The 20,468-nt window shown below is 44.4% G+C and overlaps 1 protein-coding gene across 10 annotated transcripts in view; it reads left to right on the forward strand.

Annotated features, from left to right (window-relative positions):
• Positions 1–1,029: 1,029 nt before the first annotated feature.
• Positions 1,030–20,468, forward strand: part of NDP (norrin cystine knot growth factor NDP) — a 33,062-nt gene continuing 13,623 nt past the window's right edge. Inside the window, exons 1-5 of one of the 10 annotated variants that reach the window (XM_075773825.1) lie at positions 1,030–1,158; positions 1,960–2,101; positions 3,424–3,488; positions 7,464–7,596; positions 13,547–13,887. In XM_075773825.1, coding sequence (XP_075629940.1) covers positions 13,714–13,887 — 174 coding nt within the window. In that variant the 5' untranslated portion in view covers positions 1,030–1,158; positions 1,960–2,101; positions 3,424–3,488; positions 7,464–7,596; positions 13,547–13,713. Of the gene's footprint in view, positions 1,159–1,484; positions 2,102–2,810; positions 3,168–3,423; positions 3,489–7,463; positions 7,597–12,846; positions 12,901–13,535; positions 13,888–20,468 lie in introns of those variants that run through there. The other 9 variants (XM_075773849.1, XM_075773809.1, XM_075773832.1 and 6 more) reach the window with 9 other exon arrangements.

The raw sequence follows: 20,468 nt of genomic DNA on the forward strand, positions 1-20,468 counted from the left end.
TAGATAATGCAAAGATAAGAAACCTAAGCCGCACCAGTAAAAAACTTTAGCATTATTTTCAGGAAGGACCATGAGTGGGATATCGACTGTATCCTGGAGAATTTCATCCAGGAGCTACTTAGCCAGGCCTTTGTCTTGCACATGGCAGGTCCTTAGAGCAAGCAATTGGAGTATGTACGTGAGCCACTTTCTTGCTCATGGGAAAAGCGTCACAACCTGTCAGTATAATAATAAGCCAATAGCCTTAATTTTAAAACAGGGTGTATGCTAAATTAAAAAAAAAAAAAACAAACATGCAAAACATTGCTATGTGAAGTCTATCTGTTTAAGGTATATGCAATACCAGAGCATCGGTGACATTTCAGCCCGCAGTTACAGCGAGGCAAAGGTGCTGGTGAGCTCTGCCATCGCCCACCCTGGGTGACTGTGGTGGCATCTGCGAGGGAGGCAGAGAGCTGGTACACGTATGGTCGGTGAGAGAAACACGGGGCTGACTTAAAAGGCAAAACACCGTAAACACAGAATATGAGGGGAAAAATGTGCAGCAAAACTCACATCCTGAGAGTCTCAGTCCTAAGTGGATCATTTGTTTTTCCCACCAGCCAAACCTGGCTCTGCAGCAAAGCAAGCCAAAGAATGTCTCCTTTATTGTTTCCATGATGCTTACTCATCTAGAAGCCATTCCCTTTTTAGATTATTCTATTTTTAAGGCATAATTTCCATCTGTTCTTTGATCTTATACCACATAAGACATTTAGCTAATAACATCATCCATCAAATACCAACTTTCCTTTAGAGTTCAAACACAATCGACACAGGACCCCGTCCATCTGCTGGCCAGTGGCTCTGAACAGATCCAGCTTGTGAATGGCCAGCTATGTCGCCTATTTTTTAATTAACCGGCTAAGGTCTGCGCTTCCCGTAGCGCCGCGGGACGACTAGGGGGCACTCCAAAGGGAAGTGAATCACGCTCCTCCACGGGAGAGGAGAAAAGGGTTTGGTGCATTCAGAGCTGCAATGTGCTTATAAGTGGGGTTTTCCAATGGGTGGACTCTGCCTTCAGCCCCTCAGGGAATTAATTTTCGCATTTAAAATGCAAGATTTATATAAAAGGTTTGAAGGATAACTGTTTTCAAACTTGGCATTCTTCAGAGGAAGGTGGGTAAAGCAGAAAGATAATGTTTGAAATTTTAAATATCTCTGCTTCTGTGAGCAATCTTCTGAGTTTATTTGAGAGAAACTTCAGCATTTTGGGCAGGTTATCTGAAACGTTGGAATTGCAGATTTGCAGACAAGTACTTATACAGAAAATGCTTGTCTGCTTACCCAACTGGAGAGCCAGGGAATGTCAGATGATTTAGGTGACCAATTGTAGTGAAGCAGCACAGCTTGAATTAGGGATATCTGAGATTAATCAGAGTTTAAAAAAAATCTAAGAAAAACCTGTCAGAAAAAAGGGAGATTAATGAGTAATCCAGGGAAAAGGTAGTTTTTCTATGGATATTTTCCAAGTGCAAACAGATAGCAATTTTTTTAAATTGTTACTTTCAGATTCTTCACTTAGCTCTGTTACCTTGCTTCTCGGTGGTTTGCTTTATCTTGCACACAGTGTATTTGTTTGGGAAGGAATTTGATTCAGGATTTCTATTCCACTGGCTTACATATGCCACAGCGTACGTACCTCCAGATCCGAAACAATAACAACAACAAAGAAGCGCCTACATTTCCTTCTATTTCCTGGCTTGCCAATAATAAGAAGTCCCTGCAGAGGGGAGCTTGGCTGGTGGTGTTTTGTGATTTCTCAGATAACAAGAGCTTCACATTTCTGTGGAATTCCCATTTGCCAGCGAGCTGCTGCTGCCGCTGCCCTGATTGATATATGACTGCAATGGCACTTTTCCATTTGACATTCCCTCTCTCTCTCTCTCTCCCCCTCTCCCTCGCTCTCTTAAACAACAGCTCTAACTTTTGTGTGTTGCAAATATAAAAGGCAAGCCATGTGACAGAGGGACAGAAGAACAAAAGCATTTGGAAGTAACAGGACCTCTTTTTAGCTCTCCGAAGAGTTTGAGGGGAGGAAGGAGCAGTGCATTTTCCAAAGGTAAGCACACAAATAAGAGATTCCTCCAGATTTTGAGTATTATGTGGACTTAAACTGAGCGCTTAATCTCTTTATCTGACAAACCCATGTTCTCCTTGTACCATTTTTAAAATTAAAATACGTTGATGTGGAATCGACACAGCTCCAGTACCCGTGTCTCCTTCTTATCCTTGTATCTTTAACTGTATCTCCTGTCTGAAGGATGCCCGTACACAGTCTAATAGGTAGCCCAGTGTGCTTCTGAGCAACTGGGTTAAACATCTATTCTTGTGAGCGTGCTGGTCTGCAGCTCTGCGCTGGTCCTAGCTGTATGGCTTTGGAGTGAATGGACGTGCTGGATTCCACCCCGAATTCGTCGAGGCTGGTATCGCCAGCACCCTCTTTGTCCCGTTACAATAGGGCTCTATGAACACAGGCAAGCCTGCTAGTTTAAAGCTAGACTGTTTACTTTTATCACTACTTATGCATGCTGTTCTCTTGCCAGTCATCTGCCGGAGTGCTTAGAATAATTTGAAACAACAGGCAATATTTATTTCTAGCTTTGTGTGTCATGCTTCGCAGGAGCACTCTTAATTTGCACATTATTATTTATCCAAACTTCTGGGAAGATTTACTATGGACTAGACAGCACTGGTTATGGATTAGGACAGATTTAATATACACTCTTGATTGGCTGAAACCTATGAGGAAAGCCACGGCATTTGCCTTTGCTGTAACGCCGTGGGGTATATTTAGTAGGTAGCCGACCCCGTCAGCGTGACACGTAATGCAGCGTGGCTGTGCAGTCAGTAGCTGACACGGGAGGATGCTGCAGGACCCCAGACCGCCTGCTGAAGGAGAGAGGGAGGCTCTCCTCGTTTGCTGGCAGATCATTTCGCTGTGTATCAGCGTCAGAGGCATGAGCATAACTGTTCTCTGTGTCTTTGGGACAAAAGAAGAGTTTTACTGCTATGAGCCCAGTGCTAAAGTGTCAGCGTAGCATAACTGCGGGGCGCGGGAAAGGACAGTGTCCCGAGAGAGCCCGGCTGAGGAAGAAAGCCCCGTCTCCCTGCTAGAATTCAGGTGAGTGAATTCCTCCTATAAAAGTTCAAATGAATGGGTCTGGTAGCAAAAACCAGAGTAACCAGGATGAACCATGTGAAGACCAATCTCAGTACCATGTTAGCTAGCCGCTGCAGTGTCAGTAAAGCAGACTTACACAGAGCGTGTGTTGGGGGAGTTAATTTTTGTGTGGCAAATCTGAATTGCAAGACTGACTCTTGTGGGACAGTCCTGCAGATTTCTTATCCTACCTCTCACATTCATTTAAATTTCTCCCACAGGCTCCCCATAGCACATCTTATTTGTTTCTGCCTGGGACAGATGGCATGACAAGTAACTTGCAAAGGTTTGTGCAGCTCTTTAAAGATGAAAAAAAAGTTTCCTATAATGTTACTAACAGTTCCTAAAGCTTTGTAATTGTCCCAGTGGCTGAGAGGGGAGAACTCTGCATATTGGAAAAGGGGAGGCAAATGATTATTTAAAACCAACAGTGGGGGCAAATTCACTTCAAATCAGTTCCTTATTGCAAAGTTATTTTCTAAGAGAAGCAACCCAGCTGCCTGGTGGGGTCAATAAACGTGGATGTAATAATCACAGTGCTGTTATTTTTCCCTGCTCAAAAGAACATCTACATTTTAGGACCTCTATTTCTTTTCTTTTTTTTCTTTTGAATTACTAACGATGCTCACTTTTGCTTGGGTTGTGGGACCTTACTCATAACTGTGAGTAGTTATACACATGAATAGTTCCCTCGACCTAAATAGAACTATTTGATGAGTAATTACTTACCAGCTTGAATCAGAGGTTGCCAGTGTGACTTATAGATACTTTGACGTACTCTTGCTGGAATAATGAAATCTTATTTGCAATACTGGTATTACAAGAAGATGCTTTAAGATTTTCCAGTTAAAGCAAATGTGGAAGGAATAGATGTTTCAAGTTTACAAAATAAAATGCAATTTGATTTAGTGAAAGGGTATAATTAGGGGCTGCTGCTGATTACTCTAGTTAAAAGCTCAGATCTCTACCTGAATGTGTCCCATATAGGTTTTGCAGTGGGTTTGCGCAGTGCCTGGTTTTGTTCAGATGTGTGTTCACTGATGATTCTCCCTTGCAGAGCAGGATGCTTGTTACGGACAGTCTCATGTGCAGTTTGCAGTAGCAATACCCCAGGTAGCTGCCTGCTCGTGGCTGATCTCCACAAAAGCCATCCGCCCCACTGGAACAATCCCTCACATGCCATGGACGCTTGTGATACCATCTGTATGTTCTTGCTCGCTTGAGTTGCCAGGATTGCAATCTTTTTTGCCCAGGTGGGAGGGAAGCAAGCCACCTCCTTGAGGGCTCACGTTGATGGCTGCGGTGACTCAGTTGACAGGGAGTCCTCCTGGAGTTGGCTTCGTTCCCCATTTCCCCTGGGGTCGGCTGTGTCCCATTCCTGGCTCGTCTGCTCTCAGATGCCCTAGGAAGTGCTCAAGGTTGTTCTCGGACCTTGAAGGGAGTTGACTACCTATGGTGCAAAGCTTACATGAAGCCACTGAGACATTTGTTTTTGCAACAAGTCTGGAGGATTATTTGTTTAACTGAAAGAAGAAGAAAAAAACCTCAACTCTCCCCCTCTCCCCCCATACTACCATTGTAACTACCATTATAAATATTACATAGATGTATTACAAATACTACAAATTCCTCTGCTGCTAATGTCCTGCTGAGTATGAGGAGACACTTGTCTCCATGAGTTTTAGAACACATGAGACTGTGCCACAGTCCCATGTTATTTGAGCAATTCACCTCTTGAGCGTGGCTGGAAGAGGCCACATCAAAGAAATACATAGAGACCCCATGGCAGGCAGCTACAGCGTAACTTGCTGTGGCAAAGGATTTTTCCCTAACCTCATCAACCCTTCCAAAAACTCTTTAAAAATAAAACCCTTGCGACTGTAACCCTCCCATACATAACAGGTCCTTTTGCTGAGCCCAGCTAAACTTTTGCCCTCTGTGATATCTTGTTCCACTGGATCATTGTCGGTTGTGTAAACATGTGTTTCTTTTCATCAGTGTTAAATGTGCAGCCTTTCAGCTCCCCTGGCCTTCTCCACGTCCTGGTAACTTGGGATGGGGTGAGCAGCCATGCCCAGATCACCTTTTTTTCTGCTGTCTTGCTTCCCACTTGACAGCCCTTTTGCTGAAACTCAGCTCAATAGTAGGAGAAAGGTTTAGTTGGGTCAGGTTAGCTTGGGTGCCTGAGTCTCCCAGGCCAAGAGCACCCCGCTTTGCCCACGCTTCTGTGCATTCATATGAAGAGATGCTGCAGTCTCCGCTGACTATGATCAGCTGTTATTTCCTTTTTATATGTGTCAGTGTGGAACATATTAAAATTTCTCAGTAGTGGTATGTTAGGAATCCCTCTGATGCCCCACCTCTAACTTAGCAGAACAATAAAAGCAAGGTTGTAGTAAGCCTTTGAGCAGCTGGCCGTCTATATATTCCTTCTTTTTTCACATAATATAATTCAGACTATTATCCGGATAGCAGTGGCACTACCACTTCCAGACACCATCAGTCCTTGTCCTGTTTGCTGGAATTTCATTGTGTGGCACGGAGATCCTTTCTACCACAGATGAGTGTAACCTTTCTTCTGGTGTCAGGGTATGGGGGCTGCTGGTGCCATGGAGACATTGGTCCTAGGAATTCCACCACATCGCTGTTTTTCAGCTTCTCTTTGTTACTTTTCTATTTGCATCAATCATTGTTATGGCTTACGCTTGTCACTTTTACGTGCTTATTATTACTGAGCTGCAAACTGTGTCGGTCCGGCAGTGCGGAGGCAGCACAGGTTATGTTGCCCTTTAAGAGATGTGAGCTGAGGATCTGAGTTAATGCCTCAGCTCTGGTTTGGCAAAGGTTAAGCATACCATGGCAGTGACAATCGCATTACTGTCATAGCAGCACAGCTCAAAAAGAGTGGGACCTAGGGGAACGCTGTTCCCCTTGTTAGAAGACATAAAATTGTTACCATGAGCCAAATATTTAGGTTCCCTAATTATCAGAGGCCAGGGTATATGGACGGTGGTCTGAATTTTGCCGGTGTATAAATGAAGAGAGGATTTTCCCCCTAGGGTCAGAAAAGAGGGAACATCCCCTTCAGTGGTGCTACCGCCAGCATGCATAGCACTCTCTGCTGGTCCCAGCGGCAGGGATGTCTTCGCTTAGCATTAAAGAATAGGAAACCCCTTCCTACCCTGCATCTATTGATAACTGCAGTCCTTTGAAAGACCACAGTGTAAAAGAGAGGCCACAAAAACTGCCTGCCTCCTTGTAACACACTCCAACAGGTAGAGGACACATGCCTGAATGTGCTAGACTTCTCAGCAACTTGTCATTTGGCCAAGAGTCATTTTTCCTCATGTCGGGTCATAAGACTAAAGTAGAGGTAATTACTGAAGCAAATCCTACAGCTAATGCTTGCCTGGGAATATTTGCATTTTAGCCAGCAGCCACCCTTGCTGGTTTGCCTCCTGAGAGGGATGGGAAACCTTACTTAGCTTGGCTCTGCACCTGGTGGTTCACCGAGGAGTGGTCCCATCCAGCATCTTCTGAATCAGCAAGTGGAAAACTGTATTCTTCTCAATTTCTGTCCCAGACTCAAGACCACGACTACTCTGATATTCAGCAAGACACAAGAATAAAGAAAGAATCCAAGGCTGGCATCATCTCGCCATTAAATGGCTCTACTAGCTCATTAGAGAGAGATCCCATACATGCCCTTAATCAATCTATTTAAAGTTTCCTGGAAGCAGGAAAAGGAAAGAATAAAAATACAAACGCTCTTTTGTCCACCAGTAGTTATTCTTTGCGAGTGTATTAAAAACCCTTTTCTCCATGTTGGCCTGTGCCTGTCTGCTGGCAGGGCGCCAGCTTGCAGTACCCACTAGAGTTTGTTATTTCAACCGCCTAGCAGGAAGGCACTGTTAGCTCCCCCTCTCCTAGCTACCTGAAGGACTGGTAATATTCCTGGAGACTTCAAAAGGAGAGGGAAGCTCAGCCAACTCAAGTGCTGTTCAGCTTAATTTGTTCCACCTCATGCACAGGGTCCCCGCCGCGTGAACACTTACGGGGGCCTTACATGAGCCGCCCCATCGAAGCCTGGGGAACCAGTCCCTTGCGTGCTCACCACATGTGTTCTCACCCCATGCGTGCTCACCCCATGCATGCTGATGCTCCCAGGGGTGCTTGCAGCAGTGTGTTTTTCCATTAGACTTGCTCCAACTACTACATTGTTTCTTATGCTTCGAATACCATGGTCTTCCTGTTTTTTCAGTCTTCTTACAATCACAGGTGTTCATCTCCTGAAATATTAAAAGATTTAGCAAAGCCTCACAGCAGAAAATGATGTGCAGAAGTTTCTCTCAACTACCATCAGTGTGATTGACGTTTCTGGCGGCTCAGAGGTAGTGTCCTTTTTCGCTTCTTGGTTTTTATGGGATAATGATCTGCAGTTGCTGGCTGGCAGGCAGTAGGACAGCGCAGCCTCAGTAGGACCAGAAGATGTGCTTCCCTCCTGTGGACACCCACAGATGAAGATGCTTAAATCCCTTCTTTTGAGCCTGTTTTGCTTTCTACTGCCTTTTTCCTTCCCCTCTCCTCTTGCCCACCAGCTGCTGCCAGCTCTGGCCAGGAGTGCGTGTTACTTGTGCACCCTCCTCACAGGCGCACGCTGCCCTGCAACCTGCTGTGCAATGCGTGGATGGAGCTCCTACACGATGAGTGAGAACATTCCCCTTGGTGTCAAAGGGGACAAGCTTCAGCACAGCTGGATGTCAGCAGGGCAAACGCTCATTTAGCACAATGAGGCCTTGGGGAAGCATTTCACTTATTTAGACCTGTAAGGATCTCACTCAAAATATTTAGTTTGGTATTTGCTCTGTCTCAGGAGGGAAAAAAAACCTGTTCAAATGCTGCATGGAGGCATTTCACAAACAATTGGAGTTCCCTGGGTTCACCTGCTGCTTCCCGGCTGCCACATGGCCACTCAGTGACTTTGTCAGGTGTTTTGAAAGGCGGCTGCAAAGCGGAGTGAGGATTTTAAATGCATATATAGGAAGGCAGCTACTTCACTGCTGGAACAGAAATGGCCACAGTAAAATAACTGGATGGGAAGATGATTGCATTTATTCACAGAGCTAAGACATACCCTAGAGCTAATAAAGCCCTTGAGTTGATTCAACAGAAAGCAGGATCAGGCACAGCGTCTTAGGTCATCTCTCCCACTAGATAACTGTTCTCTTAAATTGCTCATATGGCCACTGGTACGATTTTGTCCCACAGCACACTGTGCTTCCCACGTGGTTCCTGGGCATGGTGCGGGTGGTTGCATGGACTGGAAGCCATCTGAGTGCCATGGAGGCTGGAGGAGGTCTGGGAATGGACCACCACGCCAGGTGGCCGTAGGGCTGGAGAGCCACTCCAGGGGGCTTTAATGTCGCATCAGAGATGTGGCCTTAGAGCAAGACTTGAGCTGTGGACACGCAGAACCACGCATGGCTTAGGGAGAGGGGTACCCCTTCACGAAGGCAGCCCTGGTGGAAGGGCAGTTCAGCTGTCGCTGTCGTCTGGGAGCTGTGGTCGAGCGTGGGGCAGTTCTGTACATAGGGGGTCCCCAGCTGACCACCCAGATGAGGCCTTGGCAACTCATTGCAGGAGCAGAAATGATGGTTTCCAAGTGCCCTGAAAGAACAGATCCTTAATCAGAAATCTCAGTCATGGGTCGCCATGGGCCATGCTGACACTGTGGCCAGGCAGCAGCGGGGACACCGCAGTGCCGCCCCATGCCCTGGGCTGGGGTGCTGGGGTTGGCTCCAGCACAGATTGCTCTTTCCCCCCTTCCCATCCCCAGCCCCTACTGTGGCCCTTCTCATGGCAGCGGGGAGTTTAACCCTGCAGAACAAACCCTGCTGTAACCTGACCATGTAGTTTGCCCAACGCAGTCATTTCCACTCCAGTCCAGATCTTGGAGTGCAAAACCCCCACTCAAATCCTCATCTTTCTGGACTAAACTTTTCCAGGTTAGCTGAAGTTCTTGAGAAATCAACTTGGTCTCATAAAGATCTTGGTGGCATTTTTTATCAGAACAGCAGCAGCAAACTACACACACACACAGAGACGTATATACGTACATGGTTAGCGACACATTTTAGGGCTGGAGTTTGGAGAAACTGAGTAGTCTTGTAACTCTTCTGTTTACATAACAAATTCAGAATGAGGGAACCACATGGTAGGATCCAAGTAATTGTGTTTACTAAATATGCACAGCATGCAAGGCCAGGCTTAGTTATATATACACACTGCTGCTCCAATGGGATTTTGGCAGCCTCCGAAACATAAAAGGCATTGAGTGACTTGAATTGTACCCTCATCGTCAAGCAGGAGTCTCAAACACGGAAAATACACAGCAAACGAAGGCCAAGCGGAACATACGTGCATGCCGAGTTCAGGGGGCTCAGGAGCGGGGAACAGCGAAGTACGCCATAAATGAGCTTTTCCATTGCTCCCTTCCTACCTTCCAGGGTGAAAGCTGTGCAGATCCAATAGACCTTTGGAGAATTGCTCAGTTCTTTATTTTTTCCAAGATACATAGCAAAAAGGGAATTTCTGTTTACGTTCTCACAAAGCGACTGGCTAAATAATTCCAGATGATGGAATTTTCTTCTGTCCTTAAAGCGAAACAAAATCTTAACCTTCACCACTCTCTAAATGATATTAAGACTGTGATAAGAAATCTTTATTTCGGCATTCACAAAGCAGTTAATAACAGCACCATAAAGTTGGAAAAATAGCCCTAACTCTGCCCATATGTTCATGTGCTGTACAGTCTTAGATTCATATGGTCTTTCTTTGGGATGTCTTCTATTTTTCCCTGCAGTTTTTAGGTAACAGCTGTAGCAGTTTTAGGTAACAGCTGTAACAGCTTTTAACATGTTATGTCCCTATGAATGCCTGAAAACTAGTTATATGGAAAGGGCACTTAGTAGTAAGCCTATTACTAACGACATGTAATGCCCCTATCAGTGAATTCTGAAAACATGAGAAGTAGTGATTTTCATCCACCGTTAGGACAAATATTTTTATAGTCAATTTTCAGACTGAGAATATGAAGTCACCTTTGCATCTTTTCTTTACAGGATGCTGTAAAGAGGAAGCATTTTAGCTTCCTTTTTGTTAGCTTGGCAGATGAGCTGTTTACCACAGTTTTTCACATGAAAAGAAACTGAGGAAAAAACAGTTTAAATAAAAGAAAAAAAATCTATATGAAATTGTTGATTTTGATAAAAAATTGTATTTTCCAAATGAAACAAAATGTACAGCTATAATGATTAACGATTACAGATGTACTTGCTTCTAGTTTTGGACAGATAGGTAGACTGGAAGCTACATATGTCACTCCTGGTATCATGTACTGTCTAGGATTTTATAATTTCAGACAGCATTTCAAAAGGAATACAACCTTTTTCTTTTCTCCTTTTCTTTTCTTTTCTTTTCTTTTCTTTTCTTTTCTTTTCTTTTCTTTTCTTTTCTTTTCTTTTCTTTTCTTTTCTTTTCTTTTCTTTTCTTTTCTTTTCTTTTCTTTTCTTTTCTTTTCTTTTCTTTTCTTTTCTTTTCTTTTCTTTTCTTTTCTTTTCTTTTCTTTTCTTTTCTTTTCTTTTCTTTTCTTTTCTTTTCTTTTCTTTTCTTTTCTTTTCTTTTCTTTTCTTTTCTTTTCTTCTTTTCTTTTCACTGGCACCTGCAAATAGCCCAATGTTGTCTGCAGTCCTGCTTCCAATACCTACACACTCGTTTTGCCAGTATCTCTATCAACAACTGCACACAGGTTGGGTTTTTTTCACGAAAGATGGGTCACATTTACACCCATGGTCTCTCTTTTTACTAATAAATATGTGATATCAGTACTTTTTTCTTCTTTCAAAGCTTTGTTACGAAAGCCCACTACATTTCTTTGCCAGGGAAGTATCAGGGCAATTGAAAAAGATTGTGCAAGTGTTAATACTTTTTGTATTGTGCTGTGCTTATCCTGAAGAAGGTGCAGACCTCTTCCTTTTCTCACATCTTTCCCTGCTTCTTTCCAGCTTTCTCAGAGTGTTTTCATCAGGCAGACTCTATGTCATCCAATTATTTCCTGAAGAAAACTAGAGAGATAAGCCTTTGAAAACTGAGCCAGGACTTCAGATTTCTCTCACTGTATTAAATCATACTGATCAAAAACATAGAAAGATATAGCAGCACAAAATTAACAGTGGGACAGAGACAGTGGGAAATGGAGATCCCTGGACATAATATTACATGAGATGAGACCATCCAATATCAAGTAAATTTATTTAGACAGAGAGGTAATTACTGGGTGTGTAATACTGATTAACTATGTTGGAGAGAGACCTTGCCAAGCAGCGTGTTTTGGTCAGCTTCTTTGTAAAGAAGAATAGGAATGTAGGTAAAAGGTTAAACATTTTTTTAAAAAAGTGCATCACTCCTTCTGTTAGCTAATCTTTAGGCATCATCTGCATGAACCAGACAAATACAGTTCACTTCTGGGAAGGAGTCTGTCCCAGCTCCCATGACAGAGACATTTCTCTCTTACCCTGCTAAAATGTTTGGTGGGGTATTTATTGACATGAATGAGACTGTGCATAAATGTAGACGAGATCCTAAGTGTTTAGTGTTGTTTAAGCTCCTTATACTGCAAAAACATAGTATTTTTTAAATGCCATATCCACTGAAAAACATTTGTTCGGGGAAAATGCATCAGGTCATAGGTCAGACTCCGGGAAAAAAATATGTTGTCTATTAAATCCACAGTCACATCATTTTTCCCTTCCTACTTAGGCACACAGACAATAATTTGAAACCCAAAAAAGGCCTTTAAAAATGTCTAATATGCAGAGCGTGCCTAATTACATTTCTTCTCAGCATGAGACTTTGTATGTCACTTCAGCCCGACAAGTCCCGACTCCCAACTTGGATGAACTCTGGAAGTGTTTCTCACTGCTATGCACTCCTCTCACAAAAGTGTTTGAGCAAGCTATAAAGCAATACACAAATCATCAAGCACTCTTGTGGGGAGGCCTCGTAATTTCAGGCTGTTTGGGAGATAAGTATCAGTCAGTTTAGAGTATCGCCAGCAAACCAGAAAATAATTTTGAAAGAGGCTTGTGTAAGGCAATAAAGGCACATATCAGCTCTTTAAACAGGCAACAGGCTCCGGGGGAGCATTTCTGCATGACCAGAGAATTGGTTTATAATAAGTTTCTTCAGAAAGTCCTCACACTTTTAACTCTACTTATGACTATCCTTTGCTTTGTGAGGTTATATTTAGATGGATAATTCACAGCTCTTTCAAGCTTTAGCTATTTGTAGTAAAAGCAAAATTAAATCACACATTTGAGACTACAGACTTTGTGAGAAGGATCAAGGGGCTGTGATGAAGCAGCTGAGGGAGATGCCCTCCTTTCCCTGCCGGCACAGAGCTCCGGGCAGCATTTTGGGGATAGTCCTGTGTGCTTTTTCTGGAGGATCTCCTGGTCTTCAACATGCACCAGAAGTCTAGATGCTCAAGTGGCAATCCACGTGATTCTACCCGCATGTATTTTTTCCCTAATTGCTAGCTGGAATGTACCTGGATATTATGGAATATAATGTATTTTTCAGATGCTGCTCTTTTTAATTAATGTGGAAGAGACTGTCACTGAGCAAGTGCAGCCTGACGAGTAAGCAAGTAGAGCATGCCCACCTTTGTGTGTGTGAATTTGGTACTGGGGAGGGCAGGGCAGCGGGAGACCTACGTGCAGGTCCTCCATGCAGTGCAGGTCCGTGCTTAGTGAATTTCCCAGGGGATTGCACTGCCCATGTCTGGGCTTGGACCCTCTGTGTCCCTCCATCTTGGGGGTGCCCCTTGTCCTTGCAGGACACTGACACTCAGCCCCTAGAGCCGGTGGTCAGCCTGCCTCCAGCCTTTCCATGTGCTGCCTGGGCCAGAAATTCCCACCTGTAATGCAGGACGCAGCCTAGCTTTGCCCCCCAAGTGTGGGTTTTGATATTTCGAGTGGATACACAGTCCTTTCAATTTGCAGAAATCTCTGATGTGTTGGTAATCACCAGCTTTGAGGGGAACACATTAGGGACATCACCAAGTGAAGAAGATTGGCATTGCAGCACTTGCGATGTTAAAAGTCAAAAGGTTCTCCCCAGTAAAATGATAGAGCAATGCTTAAAGTAAAATGATGCTCACTCAGAGCATGTATTTTGGCTAGGAAAAATCCTGTGTGCCCTAATATTATTTATGTCTGTTTTTCTCCAGAGCTCTTTTTGGTCAGGATTGTGATTTATGTTGTTTTTATTCCAGCTACACGGGAGATTCTTTGACGAATTACAATCTCAGCAAACTCCAACTCGAGAAGAATGACAGCTAAGAGACTTAAACCAGACTTTTCACCATCCTGGAAAGGAACTGGCTGCCAGTATTTGGAGTTTTTTTAATACTCTACCTCCCTCTGCTGTTATCAGTGAGAAGTTCCTCGACAATGGGAAATCATGTACTTGCGGCTTCGATTTCCGTGCTCTCGCTCCTGGCAGTGATGGGAGATGCGGACAGTAAAACAGACAGTTCCTTCATGATCGACTCCGACCCCAGCCGCTGTATGAGGCATCACTACGTCGACTCCATCAGCCACCCCCTGTACAAGTGTAGCTCGAAGGTAAGGACTTCCTTCACCCCTTCGCAGCAGGGTGCTGCGTCACTAGAGTTGTTAAAATGAACCATTTTGTGTGATTTTTTTTTCTTTTTCTCTGCACAAATTCCTTGCTACCAAAATCCAGCTGCAGAGAGATACAGATGTAGAGATATCTGAGTGTGTGCATCAGAATTGGGGCTGGAGAGAAAGGCTCTTGATTCTCTTTTCACCTTCTCAAAAGGAGTAACACACCATGATGATAAAGCTAACATGCAGTAAATTATAAGATTCAAAGGAGGATGTTGGGGTCTCAGCCGCCAGTGCCAGGGAGATGGGCTAGTTTGGAAGTTTAGATCATTACAGTCACCCCCTCCTTCAAGTGAGTAGTTAATCCAGAGTATGTAAACTTACGACTTTCAAGGTGGAGTACTGAGATAAAGAATCAAGCTGTAAAATGGTAATAAAAAAAGAATGTGAAAAACATTGCTATTCCCCCCCCCCCATTTATTTTCAAGGCCTTTGTTTTCATGTAGAATGACAATCGGATGTTTACTGTAAGGCTTAGGAGCAGAAGGAAATACAAGATTTTCTTTCATTTGAGATTTCAAGCCTGAAAAAATTTGTTTCAAAATGCTTTAGCAGCCCGAGCATGTAGCCTGCAGTCATTTATTTCATTGCATGGAGAAAAAGAATGGGGAGAAACAATGGGAAAATCTTTGCTGGTCCCTTTTGTCTTGTCCTAATGTGTTTCAGCTGAGTTAACTCAGCATCTATTCAGATGTACAGTCTCCGCCTGGACCATCCCTCTGTCCCACAGAAAGTGGCTTTGCCTTCTGCACCCGCATCCCTGGATTAATGAAAGGGAACAACCACCAGCTCCAACACTTTTGCCAGCCCTGTGTTGGGTAAGAGAGCAATGGGAGGCAGGTACGTGATGGGGTTTAGGATAGGAGGGCTGCCTGTGGTGTTGCCTGATGGCAAACCCCAGCAGCGGTGATCTCAGGAAAGTTTTCAAGGACAGAAGGAGGATCCACACAGTTCAGATGGATGCAGCACTGGCTGCAGAGACTCCCAGATGTCTTCACGTGCAGAACAAGTTATTTGCTTCCCATGATCAGTGCAGGGGTGAGGTAATACCATGGGTAGCAGCAGGCCATAAAATTTAAAATAAAACACAGAGAGAAGCATCAAAAGAAAATAAGACCTGCTCAGTTGTCTGCGCTCCCCCTGTGCACCAGGAGAGCTGCTGCCCTGGCTGCACACCTCCAGGGGGTCTTGCCCTGTGCCTGCTCGCCAGAGAGGGGCTGACGGCCTTGAAATTGGGCACAGGGGAAAGCCCTGCTCTGGGCTGCCTTGCATCGGTCCCACAGCAGTGCTGTCTGCCCGGCTTTGCATAACCATGCCTGATCCACAGCAATGGATCAGGACATACTGCTCCTTAGTTCAAACAGTAAAATTGCGTATTACTTGTGATTCAGAAGAGATTTTTTTGGTTTGCTTTTAGCCTAGACTAGACCTTCCTACCATCTGGGAAACATCTAGCATTAATATACAGAACTGCAGAGATGCACCTCTTCGTGCAATATTGATTTTATTGCAGTTGACTCCAGTGATAGGCAAAGGTAAAAAGTGTAGGTATGTGGGTGGTGTGTGTGGGTTTTACTTACTGGTATGCAGGTGCTAGCAGCCCTCCCCTCTCAAGGCACTTCAGATCACCTATTAGACCTGAGAAGCCATAGCTACCATGATGTTTTGGGCCAGGAGGGCGATGCTTCACCCAGCTGGCCCTCGCTCTCAGCTCCCTGCTCTGCCAGAGAGCAGGAGGAGCTGTGGTATGTAACATAGGCAAGATGGTAGGTAGTCCCCAGAGGCCCTTTGGTCTCCAGATTTGGGTAGGATCCCCCCTCTGCCCCTCTACACGTGGAAGAGCGAATGAGTAACAAGCGGCGACTTCACTGGGGTGGCGAGAAATGCAGAGTATGACTGACCCGGGCATACTGCTTCAGACATAAGAGGATAAACACAACAGGCCCCTGTTTGCCTGAGGCAAATCCATCCTGGAGCATGAAGGATGGTGCTTCTCCAGCCCGGGGCCAGAGGGCTGCCGTATCCCGGTCTCTCCTGCCCCCTCGGCCATCACCCACCCACCCCCATCCCCCAGCTGCAGCGCGTTCCCACAGCACGGCTCTGCCTACGCTCGGCCCCGCATCGCCACCAGCTCTCCAGCAGCCACTGCCACGGCCAAGCCCTCCTGTCCCCAGGCCAGCCGGACGCTCGCCCCGAGGCTGCTGCCCCAGCACTCCCAGCCCTGCGGCTCCACTCGCTCCTTCCTGCCGTGCAGTCAGCCCATGCCTTACCTCCAGCTGTGGTTTTCTTCCACGGTCAGGGCACGGTTTCCTGCACAGCCCATTTGCGCCTCAGCTGGATCTCCTGGTGGTGGCTTTTAGGGTAACTGTATTAGGTGGGATCCTAAATACACGACGGTCCATGTGACCGAGAGCTGTGATTGCGCCTGTCCAGGACTCTGTCAGTCTGTTGCCTGATGGCTGGGATGTGCCGCTGGGTCTGGCACACTCCTGCACGCCTCACCGAAGCCCTTTCACTGTCTGGCTGCCTTCCTTGCTCCGCCATCAGCATCCTCTCGGTTGGTCTTAAAACTCTGGCTGCCGCAGACATCAGAGAGAGGGTCATTTTTCTGCAGACAGAACAAGAGGGAAGGGATGAAGGGATGAAGGGAGGGAGGGAGGGAAGAAGGAAGGAAGGAAGGAGGGAAGGGAGGAAGGAAGGAAGGAAGGAAGGAAGGAAGGAAGGAAGGAAGGAAGGAAGGAAGGAAGGAGGGAAGCCCACCAACAACTCAACTTAGCATCCCTAATGACAGAGAAAAGCAATCAGGCCTTTAGGAGTGGGATTGATGGAAATGAGAACACAGAATACATTGTAATGAAAACCATATTATTTCAAAACTGAGCTTTGAGAAAAAAGCTGTTGACATAAACATCTGTAACTCTGACTGCAAAAATGTCAGTGACTTCTTTTATATCAAGCCTTTAATGGAAATCATGTTTGAAAAATATTATCACATCTCTTGGCTTCCCAAATTCCACAACGGTTTCAAGAACAGTTTTTTAACAATACTGCAAGTTGTATGGACTTTCTCATGAAGTGGAAAATGAAAACAGTTTCCATACAAAGCAAAATAATTTTGACATTTCCTAGAAAACTTCTCTCTGTTTGTTAAATCAGGCTCTTTTTTTTAAGGTCTCAGGGATCTGAATCATCCTGCTAGACATATGGCTTCTGTTCTGGCTCTAGCATATAAACACAGACCAATATTAGACTTGCTAATGAAAATTAGACGTAACGTCTGTTCCTATATATATTGTGATAAAATATAAACAAGTCAAAAAAAGGAAGGTTCTGCAGGATTAGCTGTGGGAATTGTGGTACCTTGTTTCCACCGAGTTTCCATTGTGAAGCTTGGAGTAGCAACTGATGTCAAGCAGAGACTTTGCCCTTTTTTGGCGTGATATATTGGTTCCACTGAGCCATTCTTTTTCACTCTGTACGTTTTCCCTTTTAGTGCAGCATAGAATTACAGAAGTTAAAAACGGCTTCAGAAATTGCAAGACATATTACGTTTGCTGTCCGTCTTGGTTAAAAAAGGATTATGTCCACCGTGCTTCTCTGTGGAGGCTGCCAATTGTACCCACATGGGAAGTAGTTTTGTTACATTTGGAAACATTCACCCAATATAATTTAATCATTAAAATCCTTCTTGCTTGTGACCTCAGGCAGATGTTGAAAACACGTTTCCAAAGCCTTCAGAAATGTAGTCCATTATAGTAACAGAATGTATAACTGAGACACAAAGGAAGGATGGAGGAAGGTCATTTGTTCCCGAAAAACAAAGTTTGCCTTTGACTTCAAGGAAATATTTGTGTCAGCTCATGAGGTATTGCCTTTCTTGACCATATTCGATTCTGCCTGACCTCTCTCATGGCGACCCACTGGTCTTCCATGTGCTGGATCGCCTCGCTGCTGCGATCAGAGCTGGCTAGATTACAGTACTGGCTGTCACAAGTGCTTCCTCCAGATGTGTCAGAAGTGCACTACCACTGGCAGTCTCGCACTGAGGAATCCAGCCCAGAGAGACACGGACCAGATGAAGAAGGATTTAGCAAAAGTTTGAAGACATATGCTCATGAGGTAGCTGAGGAGATTTTCGGTAACGCCTGCTTGCAGCCAGGCCACGGATACTATTTGAAAGTCTGTTCTCATGCCTCTCAGCTCATCTGCCTTCGGGCCTCAGCTTGTTGCTGAAGAGGACTACAACCACTGTTAATACCAAACCAGTTCACAACTTTTGAATTTCCACAATACAGCTCAAATGATCAGAGTCAAATATTGCCTCAGATTCAGGTTGCTCTCTTTTGTGGCTGTCCAGATACCTACAGACTGCTGACGTTAAGAAAGAAAACCTATTTTTCCCTAGCTGCTCATACACGTGAGACCCCCTGCAGTTCCCACGTCATAGCGCACCGTGCTTCCGGATCCAGCATCGCAAGGTGACACGCACAGGCTCACGTGTGCAGGGGATGAGAGGAGCCCAGAGGCATGTGTATCAGGTTATAAAATACCCACACGTTTTTACTATATATACACACCCACTGTATTACTGTGCTATGCCATCATAGCATTACTAATTATTTAGGTGATAATCTCTATTGTGCTACAGTATACGACGCAATAAGCAGCTGGTGCGATTGATTAAATGGCAAAGCAAAGCTTTTAAAGTACATGCTATTTCCAGCTCATTTGCACACCTGCCAAAATCCACTGGTGCTGTTCTGGATTTATGAGGAGGAGGAGGTAAAATTTTGCTGAGGACTTCAGGTTAGCCCAGAAGTTTAGAAAGCTGTCAAAATGGGAAATCTGAAAATTTTTTATCCTGCAAGTTTGACTTGATACTCATGGTGCTGTGCCATTTGCAAAGATTTACAGTCATCCAAAAACAGGGCATAAAACCAACGCTGTGTAATTTTACATAATATGAATACTAACTGTACTCTTATGAAAAACTAAGTAGCCAGAACAATTTGAGATTAAAATTAGAGTCTCTGTAGAATAAAACATGTTTTTAAAGACAAGACTTGCTAAGCAATTATAAATGCAGTTGCACATTGAAGAAATATTGACTGGTTTTGCATTAGAAAGCTTACTGTTGATTAGAAATGTATTTAGACACAGATATTGGCACATCAGATAATTCTGCCCTATAATTACACTGTTGTATTGTAGTCCTGAATCCTTTTCCTTGAGGGTTGGTTTGATTTTTCCTGGCATTTCTGAAAGTACCTGCACATACAGGAGCAGATGTATGCCATAAAAAAGTCCTTAGGGTAACAGTACCAGCAGTGACTAACTCTTCCAGCTCCAGAAGCATCAACCATTAGAAGTCACCTCCACCATACAGGTGGGTGCTGTCACATTTGGGCTGAAATCACAGAATCATAGAAATGTTGATTGGAAGGGACTCTGGAGGCCCTCTGAACCTCCCAAAAAGCAACTTGTGGCAATTGCATGTTCCCCGTTGACACTTCTGAGGAGTGTTTGGCTCTGTTGTCTTTGCAGCTCCCGTTCAAGCAGTTTCCAGCTGCCATTGGATTGCTCCTCACCCTCGTCTTCAGCCAAAGGCTTGGGAATAGCCTGTGACAGAGCGTGCTCGCAGTCTGGTGAACTGGTCCAATGGGGGGACCTAAAAAGAGCTGTCAAGTTGCTGGAAAGGCAACTAACTTTTTTAAGATGTCTCAATCTGCTGTCTTTCCTTTGTAATACAGGAGGGATTAAATACTTGTGTAGCTCTTCACCAGCTGCCTGCCTGTCACTATGGGAAGTGAGTTTTGTTTACTAGGGGACAAAAGTGGATCTTTTATCTGTCAGTAATGGGTTGACAGCACTGTAATAATTGTCCCTTTCCCTGTACTCATATACACTAAAGACACTGATATTAAGGAGCTTGACATAGCTGATACGTCTAAAGGTAGGCTGTGGCTCAACAGTACACTGAAATTTTCTTCCCACCATATTACAACTAACAGCTGAAGTGATTTTGCTTATGAATAGACAGCATCACAGGAAGGAGGCCATAAATTTATGCTACAAATCATGGTAAATTTATTGGAGACCCACAAGAACCCATGTCTTAATTAAACCAACGAACAAGATGGTACCAACCCCTGATCATCAGCTCATGAAGACATCTTCCTTGTGATCTGTCTGTGTTGACTGAAGTGTACTTTTTAATATATTAATACATTTCCAAGCAAACTATTTAGCATGCAAGTACTCTTGGAAGAACCATTTTTAAGCACTGTGCAAAGTATGTTCTTTATGGATGATCAGTTCCCTTCCCATGGATACAGGCAGTGCTGGTATTTCCCACTTTATGCCAGGAATATTCTCCTTCTTTCTCTTTCATCTTTCCTCATGACTCTGACTAAAGATAAAATGAAACATCTGACATACGTGCTTGCAAGACTTGGAGATTTGCAGCCAGTTGATCACGTGTAGTGAAAGCAGCTCACTTTTAATGTTGTAAAATATTT

The sequence above is a fragment of the Balearica regulorum genome, chromosome 1, assembly GCF_011004875.1.
Source record: "Balearica regulorum gibbericeps isolate bBalReg1 chromosome 1, bBalReg1.pri, whole genome shotgun sequence".
In the NCBI taxonomy this organism is placed as follows: Eukaryota; Metazoa; Chordata; class Aves; order Gruiformes; family Gruidae; genus Balearica; species Balearica regulorum.